The sequence below is a fragment of the Brachycentrus maculatus genome, unplaced genomic scaffold, assembly GCF_059751285.1.
Source record: "Brachycentrus maculatus isolate JH-2025_06_01 unplaced genomic scaffold, ASM5975128v1 h1tg000687l, whole genome shotgun sequence".
NCBI classification, from domain to species: Eukaryota; Metazoa; Arthropoda; class Insecta; order Trichoptera; family Brachycentridae; genus Brachycentrus; species Brachycentrus maculatus.
The window spans coordinates 255,927-266,857 of NW_028281419.1; the positions used below are offsets into that span (position 1 = coordinate 255,927).

At 30.2% G+C, this 10,931-nt stretch overlaps 1 protein-coding gene across 1 annotated transcript in view; it reads left to right on the plus strand.

Annotated features, from left to right (window-relative positions):
- LOC148300608 (uncharacterized) overlaps positions 1 to 10,517 on the plus strand; it is a 166,411-nt gene extending 155,894 nt beyond the window's left edge. The window contains exons 7-8 of the mRNA XM_088274544.1: positions 6,053 to 6,263; positions 10,420 to 10,517. Of these exons, the coding sequence (XP_088130670.1) occupies positions 6,053 to 6,263; positions 10,420 to 10,423 (215 nt within the window). The 3' untranslated portion in view covers positions 10,424 to 10,517. The remainder of the gene's footprint in view (positions 1 to 6,052; positions 6,264 to 10,419) is intronic.
- The last annotated feature ends 414 nt before the right edge of the window (positions 10,518 to 10,931 follow it).

The following is a 10,931-nucleotide window of genomic DNA, read 5'->3' on the forward strand; positions in this document are numbered from 1 at the left end:
AAAAGGTTATAATTTGTTGAATATTACTTTTTAATTATTATTTGTGATAGAGAATAGCCCCCAATGTGCGGTTTGCAATTATTACAAACCATGCCTCCAGTAGCGCGGGGCAAATTCAATTTAGTGCGGTCTATGAATCGGTTAATTTATACGAATATCAGGAAAAAAGATTGGATGATCTGAGAATCTCCTTAAAAAATTATAAAACAGAGTATTCTCTTAGAATTCGACACCGAAATTGACCAGTAAATTAGGGACGATTTTGGATCTGATATGATATTCGAATGGGTTTTCAATTTTGATAGTTGTATTGAAAGGAAGGCGAGATGTAAAATTTTAAAAACAAATTCAATACAAAATTTTAACTTTATTTTCAAATTCAATTGAGGAAAACAACAATTAATAATATTTGGATAAATGAAGCTAGTTATTAATAATTAATAATAATATGAAAAAAGCAAAAAAAAGAAGTATTTGAAAAATGTGATTGCATCTCAAAAAACAATTTCTTATGTGTATAATATATTTCGTATTCAAAGGTCTTTGTCATTTCAAAACTTCTTCATACGATAAATATAAAAAAAAATATCTTATAAATATAAATATGTTTAAATGTGTGTGAGTTTGTGTGCGTGTGTGTGTGTAAAACATATTCCTAAATAAGTAAAAGAAATCTACAGGAAAAGCTTTTTAATATAGTGAAAGACAATACTAAAAAATTCAATTTGTTACGTCTTCATTACTGTACTACATTCCATTAGACAATACTAAAAAATTCAATTTGTTACGTCTTCATTACTGTACTACATTCCATTAGAGGTATTTCAACAAAATTGAATAGAATCGAGCGGGTCAGGAGAACGGCAGTTAGGGGTTTGAATTTCATCCCCGACGTGGACGATAACACCCTTTGGTGTTCTCGCAAGACAGGTATGCGATGGAAACACAAGCTCTGCGTACGGCCGCAGAAAATGCCCCATTTCGGCGTTCATTAAAAGGATCCGAGACCCCTAATTCACGTTCATGGCTCGTGTTTTCGCCGTAAAGCGTCCTTCATTAAATAAAAACATCCCCGTATTAAAAATGCAAACCATCATCACAGGGGGATGAAATGTCTATTATGCTAGATGTGAAGGGAAACTTTCATTTTGAGTAATGAACTATATTTTTGTTGACTTTAACCCCGAAGAGCAGGAGTTGCGAAAGATTATACGTATCATTTAGTTGTTAATGAAAAATAAGGATGATGAAATAAACTACAAGGTGATGTAATAAAAAAATATTACAAAAGTAAAGGAAAATGGACCAAAAAATTAATAAATTCCTTGTCCAGATTCATAATGTAACAGAATATATTGAAAAATCTACAAATTTCGTCCTCATTAAGTAATAGTTTACAATATAATTAAAATATAACTTTGTTTTAAAATCTCTATAAGTATTTTATTATAACTTAATTATAATGTCTACCGATTTCAAAGCTAACCGCTTCTTTATCAAGACTGATTAATACTAAAACACTATATTATAATGGTTTACATTTTTTGGAGGAAACGGATAACGAGAGAATGACCAAGAAAATATATTTGGCGAATATAAACGGTGGAATAGAATGAGAATGGCTGAAAAACGACTTGGCATGATCAAATCAATCTACCTAAAATCTGTGGGTGTCAAAAGTCCACGTTATCAGAGGACATGTATGACTAGAAGTATGGATGAGAAGGAAGCTAGGAGAGTTTATCAGTGTGGCGTTCCATCCTCTCTGCATATCCCTGCACAGAAACGGCTTGATAGTAGTAGTATTGGTAATAGAAGTAGTAAGTATTTTTTTTGTAAAATTTTATCAAACACTAGATTATTCACCCTATGGATTATAAATATATATTATCGTAAATATCGGTATACAAATGACGAAATTAGTTTTTATTTCAACTAATAAAAAAACTATGTTCACAAAATTAAGATTTTTCGTTAAACTAATAAAAAAATTCATCTCCAATGACGGATTTCAATCAAGTTATAAACGATGAACGGAAATGGACAGAATCATAAAAATAATTGAAATAAGAAGTTTTATAAAAATCTGTCACGATTCACTTAATTCGAAAAAAATATCAGTCGAAGGATATTTCGTAAACATTTCTATGGGCGACCAATATCTTGACACAGATTAAAGGGAAATATTTTTCCGTCAAAGTGCTCTGGCGCCAATAAATATTTTACACTAAATATTATTTCATCAAATTTGTAAACGAATTTTTCTTATAAACGAATGAATAAATTTACAAGTTGATCAAATACTTTTTCCAATGCTTACATATAATTGATTACGCGTATTTGCGTATTTTATTCGAAAACATTTTTACACACAGACAAATACAACAAATTACTTTTAAAAACTGTCTAATTTTCTCACATTATGTCTTCGAAATGCTAGCTGTTATTTTTGTATAAAATCATTTTTATTTGTTTTCTTTGAAATTTTTGCTATACTACTTATATACTTAATGGTATGTAGATTTTTTTTAAACGTAGCAAATACATAAGTCACATGTTTAATATTCCCGATGAGTAATTTAGATTATTCATTTTGGGATTAAGGTTAACAAGACTAAAACACAAAAAAAGTTTAAATAAAGATGAAGATTTAATCACAACTAACACAGGACAAAATGTAAAAAAAAACGGGGAAAGTAAATTGGCATTGAAAAAAATAACGTGAGAAGCATGTTTAAAGGAAACAAATGAGATATTATTACTAATGACTAGGACAAATATCTTTCCATTTCTAGGTATTTTTTCAGTTCATTCATTTTGGATTCGTGACTGGGTTCTATTTTATACATGCCAAGCAGCTGGTTAATTTAGGTAAAGGCGATGTATTGCAAGGACAAGGTGTAAACCAAACATGGCTAACTTAGTGTTGCACCACCTAGTAGTAAGCCGGAAAAAAAAGATTAATAAAAAATATATTACAAGGTGGCGCAGAATAAATCACTCGATCAGAAGATGTAATAATTTTTACAAATGGCGTCTAACATTAATAATAGTTGAAATTTTTAAAACCAAATAGCTGTGATATATAAAAAATTTAGAGTGGCGAAAAAATAATCTCCTGATTTTGTTTTAAAACAACTTTTAAACTAAACAAAAAAAATGTTAAGAGTGATGGAAATCATTATTTTGAGTTAATTTTTTTTATTTAATAAAAAAGATGACATTCGTCATGTATGTGCCACTAGTGTTGAAATACATTTGTGCCCGCTTTATCAATTATTTATCAATAAATGCAAAATATGAGATAAACTGAGCATCATTACGAATGCCTTTGAATTATTACGAAGCTATTTAGATGCTTATACATATTATATATTTTTGGGAATTTAATCGTTAGGCGTTGAGCTTGTATCATATCCTGAAGGATTTTCTAATGGTCAGGTGTAACGCATTATACCTAAATACCGCTTACCGCATATTTTAACTTGTTTCACCATACCAGCTTTAATTAAAGTAGGAAGCTTTGGTAGGACTTTGTCAGCTTTACATTTGTGCGTTCTGGATCCGCTTAAAGGTTCCTCATTGGTCAGGTTAGGCTATGTAAATCTCGATGAGGTTAGGTTCTTACGAAGGGGTCCAAAATCCCCGAACGAATTCGCATAATCATTAACATGAGCCTCCTTAATTCTCACATAGGAACCATGGTCTTAGCCAAATAATTATATGCAAATTAAGTATTAACGGTTTATGTTTACCAAAATCTATTTAAACTATGGGATATTTATTTATTTATTTTGTTTTAAATATTTTCAAACATTTTTCTATAAATAATGAACGAAAAATGAACGAATTGTCTAAAAAAAATATGTTTTAAAATAAATTACATTTTAATAATTACTAAGTGATGGAAATTTAAAAAAATCTTAGTGGCCAAATTATATTTAATTTCTTTTTACTGAAATATTTTTATGAAAATATCTATTGTGAAATACCAAATTTTCTTCATCTTCTTTTCAATGGCTTTTTACCCATTTTGGGTGTTTTAGCCAGACTCGAGTTATTACCAAAATTTTAACATATTACAAACTTATAATTGTAAATGTAATATTATACGGTAAATTTTTGCAAAATTTATCAGTCTTATGTTGGACTTTTCTTCTTTTCTATTAACATGCATGAATATATGTGTATATCCATATTTTACCCCTATCGTAGTATTATTTTGAGGCCAAAGTATTCAGTCCTGTGCTTGGAAAATATTATGTTTGATTAAAACAGATATTTCATGAAAAGAGGAGATAATTTAAAAATGTTGGAATAAAAAGGATTTTTTTACATGAGAAAGGAAGATTGACTTTAAATGCTGGATCGATCAACTTTTATTGGGGATACATATTTAATTATACTTTATACATACCACTTTTTATTCAAATCTATTGTCACACGTGTTTCGATGCATTTAGCATCAATGAAGCTACTGATAGATCTGCCTCCTGATACTATATTCATTTATTTATTTCAAAACATATTAGATACAAAAGTCATATATGTGTATAATATTCCCGATGAGCAATTTCTATTTCTCATTTTGGGACATGGGATTGAGGTTAACAAGACTGGAACAGACATAATAATGTAACAAAAAAGATTTTTTTAAATAACCAAAACTAATACTAATTCATGGCAAAATATAAAAACAATGAACAGGTATAATAAATAGCCACAAAAAGCATATTTAAAAGAAATAAATGAGAAAAACATTAGGTAATAAGCATATTTAAAATAAACAAATAAGAAGATATAAAAAAACATAAGGTTAAAACAAAATAAGAAAATATGACATCACTATAAGTATAATTGTTACTTATAATTGTTAGGTAGTAAGTATGAATAGAATATAAATAAAGCGGCAGTCCCAGTGGCTTTTGGGGGCTGCATATTCTTACTGGTAATCACAGAATGCTCGTTGTTCACTTTTGTACGCTAACATGATTTTATTTTTTGTGTGCGGCGTGTAGAACAAGAAACAGAACGAGAATTAAGTGCGGTGTTTGAGTTGAAAAATGAAATAATGAGATGGAAAACACACGTACGTGCGGCCATTTTCTATTCCAACCCTCAATCTTTCTTTTCCCGGCTTTTATCCCGAGTAAGTAAAGTGCCGGTGAGAATAAACGTGAATAATATAGGTTTTTAGGCTACCGAATATTCTCGGGAGATTTTTCCTCCGTACTTACCCCGGGCTAGAAGATGTTACGGCACTTAAAATTCAATATTAATCCACCTACTCATATAAATGGAATATGTGTTTTTTTATATATTGCGTTGGCATTATTTTATTTCTGATTTAATCGAATTCGGATTATTTTTTACCTGCCAACAATCTCACTTTATCAAAATTACTGTATTTAAAATTAATTTTTTGACATTTCAACATAGATGAAGAAGAATTTGTCAAAAATCATATGACAAAACTCTCCAATAATTAGAGATAATCCACACCATTGGACACACTCCACTTCTTGTTATTTTATATACTACGCTTCCTATTAATAAATAATAATACACTAAAAGTATCATATTTAGAGAATATTTATATTTCAAACTACGTATCCAACATTTTGATCAATATTTTTATTATTTTTTAAATGGTGTTGCTTTGATATTCATTTATATGTTTATTAATTCAATATTACCCTCGACTGGTACCTGAAGCAAAGGCTGATTACCTTTCCTTCATGTGTTAACGAACAAGATTACACTGTGTGTTAACGAACATGATGCAGTGCCCTATGCACCATCGGATGCGGATACGGGTTTGAATTAATGAAATGAACTTATGTACCATATATGTGTGTGTGTGTGTGTGTGTGTGTGTCTTCGTAAAAGTTACTTCATTTTAAGAATATTTAGTTTAATGACTTTTTAAGCGACGTGTACAAATATCATTTAATCAATTTATTAAAAAAATAGAAAATATATTTTTCATTTGCCAGTTATCTCCTCTATTTATTGCGGCAGAATTTTAAAATTAAATTCTGTTTTTTTTCAGTAATTGCTTCCATCTACCTATCGAAACTGCAGTATGAGAAACGGCACAGGAAACTAGCAGAAAAGCGATTGATGCCGGAAGTGAGGAGCCCCCCCGCTGACCGGAAGTCCTCCCTGCGGGTGGCATGCGCACCAGTGCCACTTCCGATTGTTGCAGGATATATAACAGGACACGGTGGAAGTCGGGAATCGGAGGAACCTGGAAACAAAAGGTGACGTAAATAACGCTTTCTGTTCGTAATGTTAGCTGTCTAAAATATTTATGATTGTATTTATTCACTAGGAGTTAATCAGATTGTAGCTATTTCCAATATCAAAATATTGTACTGTTTTATAAAAGTATCTGCGAAAAACATTCAAGAAATATTGTACTGTACTCAAATGGTACTTAGTACTGATTATTCTTCTTTGTTAAGATTAATGAAGCGAGTTGATTAAATGCTTTTTGATAGTAAGTCGCAAAAGGTTAAAATAATCATATGATTTAAGTTTTGTACAGACATTTCTTGATGAAACTGCATTTCATAGAATAAAATAACAACTTTGTAGTTTTTCCATGACATTTTATTTGACCAGCAACCGGGTTTCGTCGTAGCCGATATCACCAGTCTGATGATGTCGGTTACGACGAAACCCATTGCTGATCAAATAAAATTCACGTGAAAAAACTGTTGTACATATTCGTTATTTTATTCTATAATCATATGATTCAATTTTTTTGAAAAATAAGCCACCGAACGTTAATGAAAATAATATTGTTTTGACGTTTTGTGAGTTTTTTAAAGGTGTTTTAACCTACTATGAAACATGTACCTTTTTCCTTTTTTATGAAAAAATATGTAAGTGTATGCATCCAAGGGCTTATAACCTGATATTTGAAGCTCTGGGATACTCAGACTTTCATCTTCTTTCATTAAAAAAGGAAATAACGATACATGTTTCATATCAAGTTGAGATACCTTTAAAATCTCATCCATGTTCACAATTTTTTCTTCTTACATTAACAACACACTGTCTGCAAAAGACTCTGCAACTTACTAACGTAGTGTTATCTTAATCACTTCTAAAATTAAGGAAATGTTATTAATCCTGCGCTATAGGTCAAGTTTAATATTAAATAAATATCGAATAAATAAAATCACGAATATTTATTATAACCCTCCTCTAGAATTAAAATCCGAGGCCTCCATCACCATAGATAAGCGCTCTAACCAATACACTACGAAGACGAAAAAGGATCGATAATGTATAAATTTTAATAATTGACTATTTTCTTTATTTTTGACAAGTATCGTGTTTTCGTGTACTCAATTGCCAAAATGTATCTTTTAATAAAACATGGAAAATTTATTCTAAAATAATAACTCTCTGCTCTCGAGTATTTTCTCAAAGTATCGCGGTATTTTTATTGAATTTATAATTTTCAATACGTTTATAAAAACCAACAAAAATATATTAGATTTTTTATAATCGAAAAAAAATCTGTCTTAAAAATATATTGGCATTTTTTTTTTTAAATCGAAAAAAATATATCTTAAATATATTCAACCACTTTCATTCTATTCGTGCGAAAGCGATTGATGGATTGGCTTCCACTTTTGTGGAAAAAACTCTTTTCCAAAACTGACGAAAATAAAGCCAGCATTATGTGAAAAACCTATGTAGGATTTCAAAGAAGAAATTCTATTTCTTACTTTTTCAAGAATTCAACAATAAATTGTACACATTTTCGTACGTACATATATGTACATAAATGTATTCATAGGAACATATATATTATGTTTGCTGTAAAGGAGAACGGGAAAATTAAGGTCACGTAAGCAAAATATGATAAAATATCAACTTTTATCATGACATCTACAAATAAAATAGGTTGAAATTTTTCATTATATTAAACTAGATCATCGTATATTTGCATCATTTTAAACATTTTTATGTAACGAAACTTTATATGTTGTTTCGTATATAAATAAAACAGATTTTTTTAATATTGTTTTATTAAGATCACCATTTAACTTAACTCAGAAATTACTACGAATAATAAAGTCCTTTTACCTGTTCATTTAAAATAATACATTAAAAACACTATTATATGGCGCTTTTTTTACAATTGTGTCTCGAAGCATCCCGCATCATTTTCAAACACCGTCAATGATGTGGAATGCATCGATGCGCATGTCATAATAGAAGAATAAGAATATGAAATATTCGTATAGTTAGGGGAAATTTAAGTTAAAAAAGGGAAGATATTGTAATTTAAGATAAAATGACCGCCGAATCAATTGATGACATTACAAAAATAAACGTTTACTAATAAAATAAGTTGACATTATGATTTTTTTATTTGAATATTGAGACCTATATATTAGCATCAACACATTTAAATTTACAATTAAATAGTTTTGTTGCAGAATATCTAATTTTTATGAAGCAACATAAACAAAAAAGAAGAACATAGTTGATGATAGTTGAGGCTTAAAATATTTTTTTTCATTTAAGTGTGATGACCCGTTTGCCCCAATTTCTCCGTTTAAACTACGTAAAAACATTAATTAATATACTCTATTTATTAATAAAGTTGTTTTTCTAATTTAAAAAACATTTATTCAAACATATTTCAAGAATAAAAGTGCAGCTTTTGAACTTCACACACCACACACAGCACACGTCACCTTGGCGGTACCTTTTTATGTACATATGTTAGAAGCAATACTCGTTGAAATATGAGAAAATCTGTCCGAAAAAATCTCCCTAATCTAATAGACTAAGTATCCATGTGCATAAAAAAGAAGATTTTTTTTATTAAATTTGAATTGATTGGATATAAGTTTATTGGTACAATATATGTCAACACAAATGCTCAGGAAGTCGAGTTATTGGCATAAAAAATCAGTCTCAAAAAGTAACGGTTCGCATTAAGATGGCTAGGAGCTACTTCATTAAGATGAAAATAGTGTTTTGTATCCGTGACCTGAACCCGATTTCGAGAATGGTCCATTGTTACGTTTCTTCTCTATTATTCCACAAGGTTTAGAAAATTGCAATCTGAACCAAGCTCTGACAAGAAAAATGTGTGGTTTTGTATCAAATCCAAACCCACACTCTTAAAATAACTCTTAAATAATATCGAGGTTATTCAACAATTTGCCGAATGGCCCAAAAGATTTATAAATATATAAAGTATCACCTGCTAGGTTCTAAATATGTAAAACAAATAAACTGTTCACCTGTGTAATATGTCATTTTAACCATTAAATCATCCTGGTTTAATTTTTCTTCTTCTAACATTCTGTCCGCCTCCATAGTGTAATGGTCAGCACGCTCTGCTACCGTTCTGAATGTCCCGGGTTCGATTCTCGGGGTGGGGGTCAATTAAATATAAGTGATTTTTTTACTCTAATATTTACTCAATATTAGGTACCCTGGACTGGTACCTGAAGCGGAAGGCTTATCACCTTTCCTTCATGAGTCAAAGATCAAGATAACACTGCGTTTATATGATACAGTGCCCTATGCGCCACTGGGTTGCGGATAAGGGGTTTGAAGTTGAAGAACATTCATCCCCATACAATGGTGCATAAGGCACAGCACTGTATATAAGCGATGCTATCTTGATCGTTAAATACGCGAAAGAAATGTGATCAGCTACAGATACCAGTCCAGTGTTAATATTCAATTAACATTAAAAAAAAACATTAATATTTATTTTGACACTCCTGAGAATCGAACTGGGATCTTCAGCACTTTGGTATTACGCACGTACGCATTTATTTCAATTACATCTATACAACAACATATTGTAAAACTGTTTTGAAGAATATTATTTTCTCATTACTTAATTGAGATGGCAGTCACTTTTTTTAATTTATGTTTTGCTTAAATTAAAAATGCTTGCTTGCTGCAATGGGTGGGGAAAAGGGTTAAAAGAATTTATTTAAATGCAAATTATCTACAGCCATTAATAAAATTTTATAAAATAAGTAAGAATTAAACAATAAAAAGGCTGCAATTTATTCAGGTTTGGCAATAATAATATGATATTTCTCGTTTGAAATTGGTGATTCCGCTCCCGGGGGATTTACGTACATACCATATACTGGGAAACGGGAATACTGGGAAAGTGGGCAGATGAAGCGCTGCAGGCGGCCATTTGCAAAATGGTTCCGAATTGGTGGCATCTAAACAAACGTCACAAACGGAAAAATACCCTGTTCGATAAATCTTCCCCCACCCGGACACACACAACGACCGAATGCGACGTGACGTCAGAGCTCCAATGCACCCAGGAGAAATAGTGGATCTAATGATTAGTGACCGAAACAATACTTTCCATCGAATATCGCAAACAAAGGGCTGTTTTTTTTTCAGGTAATACAGGACAAAAATAATTGAACCAGAAATTGATGGAAACTAATTATGATGGAAAATGTATGAGGTCATTTTACATTAAATACTCTATAATAATTATAATAATAATAATTATTAACAAGACCTGAATGATGGAAGTTTAGCTTCCGAAACAAATAGTCTTTAATAAAACTCAAGTCGTATAAAAACAAGTATTATCTTTAATCATTATAATAAATAATATGGAAACCATTAAATTAGTGTTCCTTTTTTTATTATTTTTCAGCAAAAGTAGTAAAATATAAAAGTAGTCTATCTATTTCAAGAAGTGCCCATCTCTTCATCTTAAAGTATTTTTGTAAATAATAATAACACAAACATCACTCTATTTTTATTAATTTATAGTAAAAATAATTTATTAACATTTTCCAAAAACTAAAGCTTTCATGATTTTCTGTGAAACTTTTAAAATTTTATGTATTTTTCCCCAATTTACTCAGCGACAGTCAATCTTGAAAGCTGTCATTCTGACA